This window comes from Ceratotherium simum, chromosome 24 (assembly GCF_057802395.1).
Source record: "Ceratotherium simum simum isolate JZ-2026a chromosome 24, ASM5780239v1, whole genome shotgun sequence".
NCBI lineage: Eukaryota > Metazoa > Chordata > Mammalia > Perissodactyla > Rhinocerotidae > Ceratotherium > Ceratotherium simum.
The window spans coordinates 12,874,259-12,893,309 of record NC_141923.1 but is presented as its reverse complement, the minus strand read 5'-3'; the positions used below and the strand labels follow the sequence as shown (position 1 = coordinate 12,893,309).

The window sequence follows — 19,051 nt, the reverse complement described above, 5'->3', positions numbered from 1 at the left end:
TGTTTTAGTGAGTCTGTCCTTCCCTGCTACAGGAACACAAGGCCAGAGGCAATGAGGCCTGAGGGGAAACCAACTCTATGGATGGTATCCCGGGCCCAAACAGGTCAGCGTGCACCCAGGTGACATTGTGAGAGGGGTCACTCGTCTCGAGGCCCACTGCAAGGGGGGGTTGGTGCCTCATCGCTGCCCAGTCCCTGTGCTCATCTATGACCCCTAAACCCCTTCAGAGATGGCAGCTGAGTTTGCTGGACGGTGACCCCCAGCCCCGGGCAGGGTGGGGAGGAGAGGCCTGCACACGGCCTGGAGTGCAGGCTGGTCCCTTCCCCATCACACTGCAGCTCCCAGGCCTTTATGCAGCTAGACTCCCCCCTCGGTTTCCACTCTCAAAAAAAGCAATTACCCTGCCCGCCACCCGCATCGAGGCGAGTGGAAAACGCCATGTCACCGGAAAACAGTTACCTGATATCTAGGCCCTGGACGCTAACATGTGTGACCCCGAGAGCTGACATAAACTATACAGGAACATGATCCAGCCAAGGCCCCAGCCTGGTGTTGGGGGTCACACTGCACTCGCCACCTGCCCTTGAGGCAGATCGGAATTGGCATTTTATTCAAAAAGGTAAAGCTATTTTATCAGAAGACTGGGAGAACGACAAACTTTAGCAACGTTCTGTAAACACGTGTGAAATGCAGTTTGATTTCAGTAGTTTATTTTGGAGACAAAGCAGTGCAAGAGGCTGGCCATGATTTCCTGCTTCCCCGGGGCTCAGGTTAGACCAGGAAAGGCGAGGTACAGACATTATCATTGGGGTTCAACTCAAGTTGTGTAAACGCGGTTAGTCGGCAGGCCCTCGGTTTCCAGGACAGCCGGGCAGTTCTGATGGCGTCCGCCCCACACCGCAGGCTCAGCCCCGCTTCGCGATGGTCACCACCCTAGCCCTTCCTCTCCCAAAGGTGAGTGACCCACACACTCCCGCTGAGCCAGCACCCAGCTCAGTGGCCTCTCTCAGGCCATCCTCCCTGGACACGCAGAGCAGCCCAGAGGTGTTTTCCTCTTTTTCAAAGTGAATTGATACCTTAAGACACAAGATCATGCTCAGGGATCCTAGGCATCTCGCCAGTGTTCACACTGTCCGAGGATTGACAAAGTCCCTCATGTGCCCCCTTCTCTGCAGAGGGGGCTTCTGGTCCACCCGGACCTCAGGATCTGACCCATCAGCTGGTGGTCTGTCTGCTGCCATTAGAGGCTGGGGTGAGTCTAATGGCGGGCGGGGGGCGGGGTGTGTACGTATTTTCTCACCTCCGGGGCCACAGCCCCCTCGTACCTGGCTGGCTCAGTGCTTGGGGCCTGCTGTGAATACAGACGGGGTGGATTAGCCCACTGGGCAGAAGGGGCCGGGCAGCTGTGAACAGGAGTGAATCGTATGGGAAGCCTCCTCCGGCCCGGGAAGAGGGCCCCAAATCGCCCCGGAGACCCGGAGAGCTCGTCCGGGTTGACTTCGAGGAGAAGCAGGCCGCATCGCGGGGGTGATGGCATCAAGCCCGCCCTTCAGAGTTCTCTGGTCTTGACTGCCCGTCAGAGACGCGGACACGGAAGCCTGACGACTCTCGGAATGATCTGCACAAAGTCACGGCACAAATCCTTGGCACAGGCGGGATCAGCCTGGGGGCTCCCAGCCAGGCAGCCCCCTCCCAGGGCCCAGGGAGCAGCAGCGCTTGGTCAGGGAAGGAGTCCCCTCGCAGGGCTGCACGGGGCACTTGCTGAGGGGCCTGGTAGACTCCAGGGAGCTAGACATAGAGAGAGGTGGCCAACCCACAACCCTGGGCTCCTCCCCAGGGAAGCTTCCTTCTTCCCTTCCATGAGCAGGCAGCGGGCAGACCACCGCCCAGTCCCCCTGCAGGGACTCCCCCAGGGAAACAGTAGCTGCAGCTTCTCGCCCCCTCTGGCTCACACTTTCGGGAGGGGCCAGTGGCACCTCTGGTGCGGGTTTAGGCCTGCTCCTCACAGAGCTGCGGGGGAGACCAGCAGGAGGGGAAACGGAGAAGGGGCAGGGCTGGGAGTGGGGGCTCAGAGAACACAGACATGGGGCACCGCTGACTCTCTCTGTTCAGCTGCCAACAGCCTGACCGGGGGGGCAGCCCCCTCCAGGGTGCCCGAGGCCTGGTCCCCAGCAGCCATCGAGACGAACAGACGTGGACATGGACGTGCCCACGCACTTGCACACACGCACCCCACCTCACATTCAGACCTAGTGTTAAACACACAGCGAGTGTAGACTCTGACGAGACCTGCACGGCAGCAGTCAGGCGGGATGGCCCTTTTCCACGAGGCTGGACCACTTGGAGTTCTTTTCCATCCCCTCTCCCCCCTTATTTAGATTGTGACATCAGAAAATCAGGTTAAAAATTAAAAAAAAGAAGGAGAATCAGATTGTTGGGAACTCTTAGTAGCGTCACCATTGGGAGCCGCTCGCCCAGCAGGTGTGCTCCGCGGCCCGCGCCGCCCCTCTGGGTCCCGGGCTCCCTGGCTACTGGGAGGAGGCCTTGGTGGCCAGCGAGGCCACGCAATGCTGCTGGAAGCTGGGCGACACGGCGGCGGTGCAGCCGAGTCTCTGGTGCGGTAGCTTGGCAGTGCCGCCCGCGTCGGCCTCGGCCGTCCAGGGGGGGTCCTGGCGCAGCACGCTGCTGCAGCAGCCGGGGCTGGCGCTGCACGTCCGCTCGCCCGCCAGGCTGCCCGCCTGCTCCGCCAGGAGCCTGCTGTGCCTCAGCGGGGCCGCGTCCCCCGCGCCTGCCGTGGCTGCGCTCTGGCCCTGCAGGACGGTGGCGATGTGGTTCAGGAGGTCCGTGAAGAACTCGCTCACGCCCTCGTAGCCTGGGGGAGGGAGAGACAGAGAGCACGAGCACTTAGCCAGGCCGGGTAGAGCCAGGGTGCAGGGGGACTAGGGGGCTCACGGGACCTAAGGGGGGCACCTTCAGGATCTCATTTACAGAGAAAACCGAGGCTCAGTAGCTAAGGGGGCTGATCGAAGTCACACAGCCTGGACTCAGCCGGTGCGTGTGACCCGGAGGGCTGGTCCTTGAACTCGCTGCCCCCGGGGTGTGAGAGGCAGCAGAACTGGAGCCCACGAGACGACGCCCTGCGGCCCTGCCCCTCCACACAGCTTCAGCGTCTCATTTAATCACCCCCCAACGTGGTAAGACGCCATCGCGGGGGACGTGGCATGGCTGGAGGTGGCAGCACCGCAGGCCCACCCCATGTTCTGAACCACAAACACCCCCTCGCCTCCATGTGGTCCGGCCTCCGCTTCCTCATGTGTAAACTGAGAACTTCCAGTGGGGCGCTCCTGTGGACACACCCCACCGAGAGGGGCTGGCATGTGGGTGATGCCTGATCGACAGCAGCTGCTCCTCGAATTGAGTCTCCTTCCTCCTACCCCGAAAATACCCACAAGTAGGCCCTCTGTGCCACATGCTCTGAGCATCAAAGCCAAGGGACAGAGACTGGGCACCCCCACAAGGCAAACCCCCCCAACAGAAGCTGTCGGTGCCTGCCTGGGGCCCGCATTTCCCACGGCAGATGCGAACGTCAGTCAGCCAACAAGTCCTCAGGAGCCACCGAGCAGGATCCAGGGCGGGGATTCTGTTGACTCCCAGAAAACAGCTTCAAAAGAAATTCGATGGGGAGTGGCTGCCCCGCCTGCCTGAACCAATGTTGGGGGAAGAGAACCGGGCACACAGCTGCAGGAACAGGGAGCAGGACAGGGAGCACAACCCCGCAAAGGAACAGCGTGCCTGCCTGGGGAGGGGCTCCGAGCCCTGACTCCCCCAGATGTGATCCGCACCAGCGACACAGGCCTGGTGCCCAGAGGTTACTGAGACCCTCGCACGTCCTCTGGGGTGGTCTTCACAGCCCCCAGCACCAGATGGGTGAGAAGCAAGGTTCGGAGATGGTCGCAGGGCATTACCGTTTACAGAGAAGCCCACCCGGTGCCGGGTGGTGGGGCTGCCCGTTTGTTCAGCAGACAACTGCCGTAGTTTAAGGAGCCCGAGGCCGAGGGGGGAAGCAGAGGTGCCCACAGCAAAAATAAAAATGGGTGAAACAGCTGGCGTGCACAGGGCTCCATGTGCACACCATCCCCTCGCTTCATCTTCACAACCATCCCCGTTTCACAGAAGGGAGACAGGCACGGAGAGGGAAGGAACCAGCCCCAGAGACAACAAGAACCGCCAACAGGTGGACGCGTGCCTGTTCACCACCAGGGTGAAGACAGTGATGGCGGCCGCGCTGGTGCTCATCCAGAATTACGGAGCGCCAGCCCGCGTGCTTCCCACTCCTTGCTCGTGGCATCCTCGCTGCCCCGGGAGAGGGGCCCTAGGATTACCCTACTGTACAGATGAGGACACGAAGCTCCTAAGTGGCAGTGCTGGGATCTGAACCAGGCCCTTTGGTGTCATCTGTGCCTTGAATATCATGTGGTGCTGGCGCCCCGCCCTAGGACTGGGGCTTTTCAGCCCTGGGGCTGGGTGGGGGGCAGGGTGGAGCCGGCCCCCTGAGAGCCACCAGCAGGTGTGCTGCTGGGTTTCCAGGGAGAGACGCAAGCAGGAAGCGGAGAGCTGGAGATCACCAGGGAACAGAAGCCGTTCCCTCAGCAACCGTTCTGTGGTCTGCAGATGAGGCCCAGGAGGCTCGGGGCGGGGTGCGTGCGCTTGCTGGAGTGGTAAGAGGGCCTGAGGGTGGACAGAAGGCCAGGGAAGGCCCCTCGGTGTGCTCGACCTGGCCGGAAGCCGTGCAGGCTGCTCCGGGCCCCCAGCTCTACGTTGGTCTGGGGAGAGCAGACTGAGGCGTGAACTAGCACCACCGAGCGCTGGCTGGGGCCAGGCACTGTGCAAACGCCACTTCCTCTGTCTCTGCAAGGTGGGGAGCATTGTTCCCACTGTGCAGAAGTGAACACTGAGACTGCTCCATGAAGTGGCTTGTCTCATCACAGACTGTAGAGGCAGAGCCAGGATTTGAACCCACGGCTCAAGCTGAGAGGCAGGAAGCCTCGTGGTCAAGAGAGCAGGGCCCCAATCCCAGCTCTACCACTTGGTAGGCATGTGACCTTGGACAAGCCACCTGGCCCCAGCCTCCATGTCCCCAGCAGTAAATGGAGATCCTAATAGTCCTTTGCACGCAGTCTTGTTTCGAGGACGAAATGAGACGTTGCGAATAAAGCTCGCAGGATGGGCCTGGCATGCGGGGGGTCATCACAGGACGGGCCTGGCGTGTGGGGGATCATCACGGGATGGGCTCGGTGTGCGGGGGGTCAATACCACCCACAGCTACTGCTGTGATGACCTCCCCGAGCCCAGCACATAACCCCTCTGATGGGGGTGCTGCCAGACACCCAGGCCTGGGATACCTCCCCTGGGGTGCAGGCCCCCTCCTCAGGTCAGGCCCACGAGTGCTCTAGACCCAGGCTCCGAACCAACGAGGGCAAGACCAGGGAGCAGCTGCCGCCCTGGCCCCCTGGCAACCGTCTCCTGGACACCGATCCTCAGGGGCCCCTGGGCCACACATGCTCCCCTCGGGCCTTCCCTCAACATCGGCTGGGCTCAGCCTTGTCACTCCAGGCAGCTTCAGACCCCCTTCCATGCCCGATCCTGGCTGGCTCTTCTCTTGGCTTCCCTGGAAGAAGCCTCCCATCCTCGCTGGCTCACAGTGACTGTCCCTCCTCTGAACACCCAAGACGCCCTCCTGACACCCACCGGGCCAAAATCACACACAGCTGTTAGCGCTGGGAGGGGCCGACTCAGGACCCTGCACAAATCTGGAGCTCAGCTGCAGAGTTCCTGCTCTCCCCACCTCCTATCTCCCTCCTTCTAGAGCGTCTACCCCAACAGCCCAGCACTGCCCACTCCCTGTCCTTCCAGTCTGCTGACTCGGCCACCATTTCTTTGCTGTCCCCACATCCTGCCTGGTTTAGATCCTCCCATTTATTATAATGGTTCTCCTGACATGCCCTCAATTCCCTTGCTCTCTCTCATTCCGTCACACTGCTCATCAAACTCCACCTCGGGCAAAACCCAGCTCTCCATCCAGGCTGCACCAGGGTGACGGGAAAAACAGACCACGGTCCCAGCGGGTCTGACTTTCTATTCAGGAACACAGACCTCCGCCCGCACTCCTGTCCCGCTCAGAGTGAAACTCTTGTTCTCTCCACATATGCAGCGGGCTCCTCTCTGACCTCCTCGTCCCGGCCCCTCCCTGCTGCTCAGCCGTACACCAGGACCCGAGGCCACAGGTCTCTACTCCATCCTGCCCGGGACCCCAAGGGGAGTTGGGGCGGGGCCCCTTCCCTTCTTGCTGGGCTCTGCTCCTGTGTCACCGCCACACCGAGGAGCCCCTGGGCACCCGTCCTCTCTCTGAGGACAGGGCTCCGGCAGCCGTGCTCATGCTGCACCCAGTGTCTGGACCAGCTGGGACATGTAGTGGGCCCTTGATAAATGTCAGCTGAATGACTGAAGGACCCAGTGGCCTCTCCGAGCCTCGGTCTCCTCAGCTGTGCACTGTGGTGCTGGCTGGGCCTGGCTCGCGTGCTCTCTGAGTGTTGGGGGGACACACGGCAAGCACCCAGCCCAGGGCCTGGTACCCTGTGAGCACTGCCCGAGCACCAGGGCTTCCCCACCACCTGCGAACGCCCTTGAGCAGTCCCCATCAGTCCCCACCAGTCCCCACGCGGGGCACAGGCTCTCCCGGGATGCTAACCTCGCTGAGGGTAGGAATCGATTCCTGCTGGTTGGTACACCCCCTGAGCAGCTGGCTCTTTCCTTCCACAGCAGCTACCTAATCAAGGTGAGAGTCAAGGGCCGGCCCCGTGGCTTGGCGGATAAGTGCGCGTGCTGTGCTGCCGGCGGCCCGGGTTCGGATCCCGGGTGCGCACCGACGCACCGCTCCTCTGGCCATGCTGAGGCCGCGTCCCACATACGGCAACTAGAAGGATGTGCAGCTATGACAGACAACTATCTGCTGGGGCTTTGGGGGAAAAATAAATAAATAAAATCTTTAAAAAAAAAAAAAAAAAGGTGAGAGTCAAGGCCTCGAGGCAGAGGTGCCCGCAGAGCGGACAGGCGCCCAGGCTGTTCTGGGGCCGGTGGGACCAAGCTCGACTCTGCCTCCAACCTGCCGTGAGGGCGGAGGAGCCACAGCCCCAGTGTGCTCCTGTGTAAGGCGGGCTCAGCCTGGGGAATGCCAGCCAGGGATGTCGCGGCCATCGCCACTGCGGTGGACGGTCCTGTTGAGGTTCTTAGGCTGGTATCTCCCGTGAGCCCCTCGCTGAGACGAGAGCCCCGTGGGCCGGCATGTGCTTCCTGCCCCAGGGCTCCGGCAGACAGCAAGGAGCAGGCCCGCAGCCACCGGGAGCTGGCTGACTCCAGGGCCTGTCCCCAGCACTGTGCTCAGGGTGGCTCAGGGCGGGGGAAGGAGCACGGCCCTGCCACCAACTGCAGTGTGACCTGGGACGCTTTCCCCCTCTCTAGGGGCCTCTTCCGCTCTTGAAATCTACAAGGTCCCAAGGGATCAGTGAGACTTGGCTGATGCAGGCTAACGCTGAGGCGCGGGGTCAGGAGAAGGTGAAAGAACACGTTCAGTGCGGGCCCACTACGCGCCCGGCGCTCTCCCTGGCTGGATGTGCAGACGGACCTAGTTCGCTTCTCCCCACACCCTGTAAACCCATCCTGCAGGCAGGGCTGAGGCCCCCCGAGGGCTGCACCCACCCCACAGCGACGGACGGATGGAGCTGGTCAACCTGACTCGCCGGCCCCGCCCCTCACTCACCTGGGAAGGCGTTGATGTCGATGACCGCGTGCTGGCCCGTCTGGTTGTTGATGATGATGTCGATCCCAAACAGCGACACGCCCAGCGCCTGCCGCAGGGCCCTGGAGAGCTCCCGGATGACCTCGTCGCTCGGCCGCTCGAACACGCCCTCGATCTTGTCCAGCTGTTGACACACGCGCAGGAGTGAGGCTGTGGGTGGGGAGGCGCAATGCCACGCCACGCACAGAGACCCCCGAGCGAGGGCCTTACCCTCGGCAAGGGGGCAGGAGGGACCCCCAGCAGTCAGCACTAGGAGGGCATTTCCCAAGTCCTGCCGAGGGCCGGACAGGTACCAGGTGTATTATGTGTGATACCTCTCTAGGCCTCATAACAATCTGGGAGGCGGGCGTCACTGTCAGCATTTCACACAGGAGGCTGAAGCTCAGAGAGGGTCAGGGGCTAGTTCAGGGTCGCACAGCTCAAAAGCACAGGGCTGGATTTGTACCCAGCCTCGAAAACCCAACCCTCGTAGCAGGGAGGAAGGAGATGAAGAGTCTGTTGTGAACATGGGGAGACTTTGTGGGGCAGAGAGCATGAGCTGGACCTTGAAGGAGGGGAGGATTTGGGCAGGGATGGGAGGAGAGAGGCACCGGGCGAAGGCACAGTGGAGGCAAAGGCACAGAGGCAAGAACCCGCAGGAGAGAGCTGGGAGCCGCTGGGGCGGTCAGGACAGAGGTGAGCAGTGAGGGAGCTTTGTCAACATCATTGCATTTGCCCATCATCGCCAGAGCCTCGAGGCCACGGGGTGGAGGGTCCCGTGGACTGGCCTTCATTTACTGCCTGGCACTGGGGGGGGTCACAGGGCTCCTGGGCGTGGCTCACCAATCTCCCCTTCCCAACGAGCGGCTAACTACAGGGTTTCCACACTAACAACCCACGCAAACAGGCTCCCCAAGGAGGCTACTCTGCTGCTCCCGCCCAGCTCCGGGGGTCCAAGCTCAGCTTTCAGCAAAGCCTGCACAGGCTGGTGGGGCCGCCCCAGCCCACAGTTCCCCCATCCTGCCCTGGACTCCCCCCTCTTGGAACAGGCACACAAGTCTCCCTGGGCTCAAGCTTGGCCTCTGGCCAGGGCCTCCAAGGAAGTGGAACGTTGCCCTGGGAAGGATTGGAGTCAGAGGGATCTGGATTCGAACCCTAACGGTGACTTCCTAGCTCCGTGGTCTTAGGGAAAAGTACTTGGCCTCTCTGTGCCTCAGTTTGCTTATCTGCAAAACGGGACCAACAAGGCCTCCATCCTAGACCACTGGGAGGAGCCATGAGGTCACTGACGTGGGGGGACAGCATGTGCCCATCTGGGCGGAGGCGCTCCACCTGCATCCTCAGGCAGGGACAGCACCGTGTCCCCTCTAAGTCAGCTAAGACACAGCTCACAGCCGGTGCTCAATAAACATTGAGTCCTGAGGGTGTGGGCTCAGGGGCCAAAGGGGAAGCTCGGAGCTGACCCATCAGAATTAAAATGAAGCTGGGTCAAAAAGTCAAACATAAAATTACCATATGACCAGCAATTCCACTCCGAGGTATGTGCCCCAAAGATTGAAAAGAGGTACCTGTACACCATGTTCATAGCAGCATTATTCACACCAGGCAGGAGGTAGAAACAACCCAAATGTCCATCACAGACGAATGGACAAATTGTGTTATCCACACAATGGACTATTATCCAGCCAGACAATACTACAAGGTGGGCGAATCTTGAAAACATTAGGCTAAGTGAAAGAAGTCAGACACGACGGGTCAGCTATGGTATGATTCTGTCAACATGAAAGGTCCAGAATAGGTAAATCCATCGAGACACAGAGCAGGTCAGCAGTTGCCAGGGGGCTGGGAGGAAGGGTGAGTAGGGAGCGTGTGTGTGTTCAACCGGTACGGGGTTTTCTCTTGAGGTGATGAAAATGTTTGGAACTGGATGGTGGCGGCGACTGTACAACATAGTAAATGTACTAAATGCCACTGACCTGTTTTCTTTAAAACGGCTAATTGTATGTTATGTGAATTTCAGCTCAATTTTTTAAAAAAGTGAGGCTGGGTTAAGAGGGCCAGGGTCAGAGCCCTGGGCACCAAGGACAAAGGGCCGACCCAGCACAGGACGCTGCAGTGGCCAACGGGGAACTTCCAGACACTTCCTTGCAGAGCAGTGAGCCCACTCCCGGGCCACCCCCACTGGCTCTGCACAACAGACGGGTCCCCCGTGCCCACGAGCCCGCTGCCCTGGCGTCTTATCAGGGAGAACATGCTTTCCAAGGGGCAGTGTCTAAGTGACAGGTGCTTGTCACTTGGCACCTGCCTGAGCCTGGGCAGGCGCCTGCCTCTCAGTCACTCTCACCAGTGACAGGTCAGAGGCTCTGCCCAACACAGCAGCTCGGCCACAGGTCCTGCGGCCCAGGGCCCTCCCCGTGTCCAAGACCTGGGCGACCCCTCCGCGCTGCCCATTTCCCTGTGCGTGCCCTGAATGTACCCTTCGGGGCCTTGTTTTCTCACCCCAATAAACGGGGGAACAAAACCCCTACACTGTGGACCGTGGCGAGGATCTAAGAGGCTGAGGCTTAAGGCTCGCAGCCCAGGCCTGGCAGCAAGGGTGCTGCCTTGTTGCAAAGTCTCGTGACCACTGTTTATAAAAGCACTTTCTCAGCTCAGCCGAGGAATCTCAGAAATCCTTCTGAAGACATTTGATTATCTCAAACCAAACAGCCATCCTAGGACAAGATAAAGGCCTGGAAATCCTGCCCGTGGGTTGCAAACACAAAGGATACGATGATGTTCTGGAAAACGAGGAGGTGATGGAGGTGAGAGGTGTTCATGTGGATCCCCCAGGTCCCCTCATTGCCCCTCACAGCCGACACTGACGACTGCACACCTTGCTCAGTCGTGGGCCCTCTTCATCTAGTAACTCCCTGAATCCCATGACCGCCCTATGGGGCAGGATGGGGAAACCGAGGCTCAGACAGGCAAGGTAACTCTCCTAAGGCCACCCAGCTGGAATGTTGTGGAGCTTGGGTCTAACCCCAGGCAGCCTCGTCAGGATCCAATACCCTGTACCAGTGTTTGGGGGCCTACCAGTTGAGTGTGGGAGCTGGGTCCACCTTCAGGGGCATCCAGCTGCGGAGGGAGGCTGGGCTTCAAGGCCAGAGCAGGGCTTCCCACAGGAGGCGAGATGGGGACTGGAGGGACCCCAGTGGGCAGCAGGATGACAAGCGGCATGTCTGGAACAGAGTTGTCTGTGCCAGGCCGGCCTGCGGGCATGCAGGAGGGGCTTATGTCCTGAATAGAAAAGGGACAGCTGACTGCATTTCCCTTTTCTATTTGTACATGTTGTCAGTCCTGGGGGACTGACGCCCTCAGGGAAGGAGACAACAGCAGCAGGTGGACAGAAGGCCCCGAAAGTACGCCTAGGCGGACCCTTTCCCATTTTACAGATGAAGACAGGTGACCATCCAAGTTCACCTTCAGTGGGTCACTGCTTACAGTCCTCACAGGGACCCTGTGGCATCAGTTAATAGCCCCAATGGCCACTAGCCCCACACTGGGCAAGGGGCCAGCAGGCACAGCTCCTCGGCAAGTCTGTGGAATGCCCACTCCCTCCTGAACGAGATCCAAGAGGCTCGCAGGGAAGGAGCCCTGTGGAACCGGGCTAGCCTCAAGTTTCTGGAGCTTAGAAGGCCAGAAAACCTCCTCTTGCACAGGTGTTCACATCTTGCAGTACACACAGCCAGGTGGCAAGAGGTTTTCTTTGAAATCTGGCTGTTCCCCACGCTTCCTTGACCATGGAACTTGCTCCTGGGGAACGTCCACCAACATCTTGAGGGGCGCTGGTGTTCCCTCCAGCTCCCTGTCCACCCTTAGCACACAGCTGGCTCCTCCTCAAAGGACCCAGAAACAAACAATAAACGGACAGGCAGCCTGGGTCAGGGGCAGGAGGTAATATGGCAAGTGCAGACCCCTGATGCTGAACGGAGGGGAGTGAGCCCTGGGGAGTGGGGGTCTGCTATGGATTTTGTTGGTGAGACTGGCTCAGCACAGGGAGGTGAGACACAGGCAAAGCCTGCCAGAATAGCCAGGATGGCCGTGACACGGGAGCAGAAGACTTGGCATGGGGCTCCAAGTTCAGAGAAAGTGGGGGCAGAGGCCGCTGGCTTGCTAGACTCGGGAAGGATGGCAGGCGCTGGCCTCATGGCAATTTCAAACTGTCTGCTCTAGGCAACGGTTGCTCTGCAGTCGCCAGCGAGATACGAAGTCCTCAACTCCTGGAAGATGCAGCTTTGGAGTCAGACAGATCTGGGGTCAAATCCCAGCTCTGCCCCTGAATAAACAGCCCTGTGAGTCTGGAGAAATTCCTAAGCTCGCTGAGCACAGCCTTCCCCCTCGGGAAAGTGGAGCTGTGCGCCCCGCCCCTGCAAGGCTGTTTTGAGGCCTGGCTGTGATGCCTCGGGTCATCTAGGACGGAGCCTGACACACAGCAGCGTTCATGGAACAGCAGCCCTGAGCCCCCCACCCACATGAACCACCCCAGCACCCGAAGCAGCACAGGCTCTTAGCAAACATTTACTGGACTCACATGACAAGGAAAGGAAAAGAAAAATCGAAGTGGTGTTGCCCCTCACCACCCAACCCCCTTTTTTTTTGTGGGGAAGACTAGCCCTGAGCTAACATCCATGCCAATCCTCCTCTTTTTGCTGAGGAAGACTGGCCCTGGGCTAACATCCGTGCCCATCTTCCTCTACTTTATATGGGACGCCGCCACAGCATGGCTCGACAAGTAGTGCATCAGTGCGCGCCTGGGATTTGAACCTGTGAACCCCGGGACGCCACAGCGGAGCGCGCGCACTCAACCACTGCGCCACCGGGCCAGCCCTCCTTTTTTTAACCAGGAGAAAGGCAGATTAGAAAGCAAGTCTCCAAATTCCTCACGATTGGGGGGATTTCCTCATGCTGGGAGAAGAGTCAGAAAATCCTCCATCTAAAGGACCCAGCGGTGAGCAGGAGTAGCTATGACGGCCATCAGCATGAAGGCCCGAAGCAAGCAGGAAAGAGGGGTCTTGGGAGCTTCCCCAGGCCCCTGGCATGGGCGCAAAGGTCCCTCCACCCTGCCCGATGGAGAGCTCAACCCTGGGCCCCACAGCCAACAGCACCTCCGTGCCCAGGCCCAGGTGAGGGCAGCCTCAGCCAGGCCGCCACGGCGGAGGGACATACCTCGGTCAGGACGGATGATGACTCTGGCTTCGACACGTTGTGGCTGTTGAAGAAGATGGACTCACGGTCTGAAAAAGCAAAGACGGGAAGGAGCCAGAGTTAAAAGCTGAAAGCAGGGATGGTGACTCTACCAGCTGACACCAGGGGGCAGCACCACCCCAGCCACGGGCCACGGCGGCCTTGGGCTCGGCGTCCAGCAGCCGCCGCCTGGTGCCCTAGTAAGCTGGGCACCCCAACCCCAAGGAGACACTACACCGTGGACGAACACATGCCCAGTCTGGGCTCCTGTTTCAGTTTTTCTTTCCATTTAGAAATGACTGGCTTAACGAACCTACCTCTGCTACCATCTCATAGTATCGCTCCATATCATATCATATTCCCAGTACCTAAGGCCCCGTTCCCAAAGTGTGTCTAGTGTGTCTCATGGACAGGACACTAGAAAGGGGGCTAAGGGAGCGGGAAACGCTGCATATCTGAGTATCAAAGGCCCGGAGGAAACAGGTCCAGTATGCGATTTAACCCAGTGTTCCCGACCCCTCCCCCATCTGCCCTTGGAACTCCTTTTCGGGGTGGCACTTGAGAAACGGCCAGGCTGCCACTTGGCAGGTGAGTGTTTAAAATACAAAGGGTTCGCTGTTATCAACTGTTTAGGGAAAAAAATAGGAAATCAGAACATGGGCTTCTGTAGGATCCATCCAAAGAAGCATACAGAGGAATTTCCGTCTGGCTTTGGAAGCTGGCACGGCCCCTGAAATGCCCTCCACCTCCTCCCACCGCATCCTCCCCTGATCCATGCCCGCCTGCCCCTGCACCGTGTCCCTCAGTCCACGGAGGGCACCCGGAGAGGCAGACCAAGCCTAAGAACACTGAGAGCAATAAGCAGTCGGTTTGTTTGTTTGTCCCTTGGGAAGTAAAGGTCGGTCGGTCAGAAACGTGTTCTCAAGCACTCGGAAGCGCAGGCGCATGAATGCACGAATCACAAAACCATGAGCCTCAGCCTGAGTCCTGGTGAAGCCTGTGCATCACCACCCCATGACCCCTCCACCCCCGCCAAGAATGGCATGGGGCCATCCTGGGCCACCAGCCCCCACGTGGCCCCGGCAGCCTCAGCGTCCGTCCTTCCAGGGTGGGGCGTTATGGCTCCCGTCCCCCAGGACACATCACTCAACCCTGCGACCCAGGCCCCTAAACGAGGACAAGAAGGGCCCTGGCTGAGCACCATGTGCCAGGGCCAGGCCGAGGGGGCACCTGCTCTGGCTGCCCACGACCCCCACAGCTCCAGGATTACAGCGTTGCAACAATCACGCACGAGGGGGCGATTCAGGGAGAGGCCCAGCAGCAGGCGCTGAGGTGTACCTGGCTTCCTGCCCGCCCCGGCGTGCCCGACAGTCCTCCCGCCGCTCTGACCAGAGCCAGTTCAGACGGGGGGCACGAGAGAGGGTCCTGGGGAGGAGCCTGGGGAAATAAACACCCTGCAGGGCTTACGCCAAGCAGCCCCACCGACCTCTGCTCTTGGGCGCTGACAGCCAAGAAGAGGGAGCCCTTGTGGGTGGCAAGCCCCATGGGCCAGAGGGATCAGGGCTTGAGCAGCTGAGATGGGCGTTCTGGCCTTCTGCAGGCACTGCCCACCTTCTCACCAGGTAGCCCAGCCTGGCCGAGCCCCACCGAGCTCAGGGCACCTCCTGGCGCCGCCCACCCACCCCTCGGGTCCCCAAGGGCAATGGCCAGGGTGGCAGAGCAGGCCTAGGGGAGAAGGGCCACCCAGAGCAGGATGTTGCAGCCAAGTTCAGGGAGGCTGGGAAGCCTGCAGGAGCCACAGGGAATATCACGGGTGCTCAGCTAGCCCCGGAAGGGAGGAGCTGGGCACTCAGAGGGGCCGACCCAGTGCCTGTTGAACTAGACACACCAGGTCACCCGACAGCTTCCTGTGGCAACAAGATCAATCAAAAGAGTAGACCATTTCAAAGGGGACTCGCTTCTCCTAGCTAACTCTGACCTGGGGCTCTGGCCAGAGGACTGTTCAGCAGGGTGGAGTGAGCGCCCTGAGCTCAGCGACTCCCCATGGGTGGCCTGAGCAAAGGCCAGAAAGGGTGGGAATGGCTGGAAGCTGCTAACCCAGGACACTATGGGAAACTGGGACAGGTCAGAAGGGGTCACAGCACCCCTTGGTGGCAGCTTTAAGACACCCTCTAAAGATGGACCTGGCTGCGCTCGTTGCACTCTGACTGCGGGAGCCTGGATTTGGGGGGCCTTCCACCCTGTTCCCAGATTCGTCCTGAGACACAGAGAGCCCAGGTGAAGAACCAGCACCAATGACCCAGGGGAAGCGAGGGCAATGAAAGCAAAATGGGCGCTCTTGTCCCCAATTTACAGACGAGAAAAACGTTCAGAAGAAGAAGAGGAAATGACAAGTTTAGCCCCAGTAAGTCAGCAGTGCAGCCATGAGCTGTGGCCACACTTTCTTCAGCTTTATGTTTCATCTTTGAGTCTCCCTGGGGGCGGGGGGGACATGTCACAGTGCTGCAGATGGTGACCGGGTCTTGTTCCAGTTCCTAGACAAGATCAGCTGTGCAGGGGGCCACCCTGGCCGCCTGCCCACGCAACTCCCCTCGCCCAGCAGCGTCCCAGGACCCACTGTCTCCTCTGGAGCCCCTCATCTCACGCCACAATGACTCCTCTGACTATTTCTTTCCTGGTGTGTGGTGTCTCCCTCTAGAATATGAGCATATAAGGGCAGGACGCTTGGCTGACTAGTTCCCTCCTGGATCCCAGCACCTCGCATGTGGCTGGGCGTGGGCTGGGTTCAAGGAAACACGGCATTTACTAAACCTCAGAAGCTCTAGGAGAGATCAGCAAACTACGACCGCAGGCCAAGCTCTGGCGTGCCACCTGCGTTTGTAAAGAAAGTGTGACGGGAACACAGCCACGCCCATTCGTTTACATAGTGTCTACAGTGCTTTCCCACTATAACAGCGGCATTAAATAATCGTGACGGAGCTGGAAATATTTACTCTCTGGCCTTTTGCAGAAAAAGTCTGCTGACCCCTGCTCTGCGTGGTAGGCAGTACCGCTCTTTTGTGTACCCCAAAGGGAAAACACCCAGGCTGGAGAGCACGATAATAGTGCTGTGTCCACAGAGTAAAGGAAACAAGAATAAACCCACAGCACGGAAAGGGGACCAGAGAAACCTGCCCATCCTGACCCTGGCACTGGGTGGAGGGAGGGGAGCAGTCTCCCCAAGGCTGTGAACCACGGGCAGAGAACGTAAGCGTCCCTGGTGGCTGGCACTGGCCAAGGTCAACTCCTCCGTAAAGAACCTGACTTCAGTTCCAGCCGAGCCAACTAGCAGATGCCACTGGCTGCAGAACGCACCTGACTTGAGAGACGTCAGCATGTGAAAACCAAAGGTGCACCTGAGGATCCGGAGGGCACAACAGTGGTGGAGGGGAGGCTGTGTCCTGTCTCCACCCCAGGTCCAGAAGAATCCCACTCCGGGAGCCCCACCTCCCTGCATGGACAGGCAGATGAGGGGAACCAGAAAGGTGCATGGGGCCGGAGCCCCAAAGCTCCTGCTCATTCAGTCCAGCTTAAGGGGCGCTGTCGTGCTGTGCTCCTCATCCGGAAAGAGAACACACGCCTAAAAAGAACCAAGCCCACGGGAGCTCCCAGGCACGGTGCCCCAAAGACAGCTGACACGGAACCAGCTTTGGGGACGGACGGATGGATGCACGATAGTGACTCAGCTCGCCTGAGCCTAATAAACATCTCTCGTTAGCTCTGTGTGTTTATCTGCTCATTTATTGGGCCCCGATCTGCATTTTATGGCCACATGGAGACGCACAGACGCGGAACGCCTGTCCTCAGACACAGGCCGCGGAGCCCACGCTGCCTCTCGTGGCTCCCAGTGCCAAGATGGAAACTGGCCCAACTAGTTGTGAATTTCTTTTAGAGATGGAGTGATTTTGGTAAAAGAGGAAAAAAGAAAGACTATATAAGGTATAACTATTCTTAATTTAATACATTCCCCACAGATTTAAAGCACATATTTTTAAAAATCAGAAAAAAAATAAAGAGGATTTAAAAAATATATCAGCCTCTTCCAGCCCACAATTTATAAGAATGCCTCTTGCCGGTATATAGTCACACACAGAAAGACCCCTCCAGACATCTGTTCCCCGACCCCCAGATCATTCCACCATCCCAGTGGGCAGGGGCTGGGACCACGATGAGGACAGGGACGTCCCGAGCTCTGAAAACGCAGCCTCGCGTCCTGGAGCCCCACGCCTGGCCGGGGAGGCTGCCTGCGCTCAGAGGGGAAGCGAGAACAGACGCCCATTTCCAGCGTCTGTGCCCTGTGTTGTGTTAACGGGAAGGAGGGCTGAGAGGGGAAGACAGAACAGCTGAACTCCATTCAAGAGGAGCGGCCTGCAGCACGAGGAGCAGATGGTGACAGGCAGTCCCAGCTGGAGGGACTTTAGGAAGACACATCTGTTTGCTGAGATGGAGATAACGCAGCCCGGGTACCTCATCCTGGGATGGCGCTTTCCCTCGCACAGACATAAATGAGCAAACCACACCAGAGCAATCCAATGGCCGCTGAGGGTCCCTGTGGAAAGCCATGCTGATTCCAAAGCCGCTGCCACTGTTCCAAAGGTTTCCGGAAGTTGCCTTAGAGACGTCTTCGGAACCACTAGAGCATTCTTTTGAGCAGCCCCAATACCAGCAAATCCTTATCTTAGAGTCAGTTTTTCAAACGGCCAAGGGTCACCTGGTGTCCCAGGTTCAGAAGAAGAGGAAATGACAAGTTTAGCCCCAGTAAGTCAGCAGTGCAGCCATGAGCTGTGGCCACACTTTCTTCAGCTTTATGTTTCATCTTTGAGTCTCCCTGGGGGCGGGGGGGACATGTCACAGTGCTGCAGATGGTGACCGGGTCTTGTTCCAGTTCCTAGACAAGATCAGCTGTGCAGGGGGCCACCCTGGCCGCCTGCCCACGCAACTCCCCTCGCCCAGCAGCGTCCCAGGACCCACTGTCTCCTCTGGAGCCCCTCATCTCACGCCACAATGACTCCTCTGACTATTTCTTTCCTGGTGTGTGGTGTCTCCCTCTAGAACATGAGCATATGAGGGCAGGACGCTTGGCTGACTAGCTCCCTCCTGGATCCCAGCACCTCGCATGTGGCTGGGCGTGGGCAGCTGAAGGAAAACTGAGCTCCAGAGCCCTCAGTGTCCCTAGAGGACCGTCTCGGGTGCCCCAAATGACGACAGCATCCTGCAAATGCCACCATGTGACATCTCAGGGACACTTAGGACCATCATCCACTGATCCAAAACATGGTCACTGGGCCGGGCCTGTGGCTTAGCAGTTAAGTGCACTCGCTCCGCTACTGGCGGCCCGGGTTCGGATCCCGGGCGCACACTGACGCACTGCTTCTCCGGCCATGCTGAGGCCACGTCGCACATACAGCAACTAGAAGGATGTGCAACTATGACATACATCTACTGGGGATTTGGGGGAAAAAAGGAGGATTGGCAATAGATGTTAGCTCAGAGCCGGTCTTCCTCAGCAAAAAGAGGAGGATTAGCATGGATGTTAGCTCAGGGCTGATCTTCCTCACAAAAACAACAACAACAAAAAAAAACAACAACATGGTCACCCACGCGGTCCTCACCCCTGTGAGGGGGCACGGCGGGGGTGACTGCACCCACTTCTGGCCCGCCTGAGGTCCCATACCTAGGAAGCCCCGTGACTCACATGCTGCCTTCGCCTCAGCAGCCGCAGAGGCAGCAAGACCTCAGTGTTTCCCCAAACGGAAAAAGGCGACATGATAAGACAGTTAGAACTCTGGCCCTCAAAATGAGGGCTCCTCCCTCCCTCCCTTCCCTGAAGGGCCCATCATCCCTTCCAGCATGTTCCTCACGAGTCTCATTATTATGCAGGGCCCCAGGAAGGGACCCGGGTACAGGAAGCTTCCGGGTGCTTCCTGGAGTTTATGGTGGTTCAGGTAGACG

General features: G+C 59.0%; 1 protein-coding gene across 3 annotated transcripts in view; it reads right to left on the bottom strand.

Annotated features, from left to right (window-relative positions):
- Positions 1–688: 688 nt before the first annotated feature.
- The window catches only part of ITPK1 (inositol-tetrakisphosphate 1-kinase), a 178,508-nt gene continuing 160,145 nt past the window's right edge, over positions 689–19,051 (bottom strand). For all 3 annotated transcript variants that reach the window (XM_004434218.3, XM_087448033.1, XM_087448032.1), the window contains 3 exons: positions 13,043–13,110; positions 7,817–7,979; positions 689–2,872 (listed from right to left, as the gene is read on the bottom strand). In XM_004434218.3, the coding sequence (XP_004434275.1) occupies positions 2,529–2,872; positions 7,817–7,979; positions 13,043–13,110 (575 nt within the window). In that variant the 3' untranslated portion in view covers positions 689–2,528. The remainder of the gene's footprint in view (positions 2,873–7,816; positions 7,980–13,042; positions 13,111–19,051) is intronic.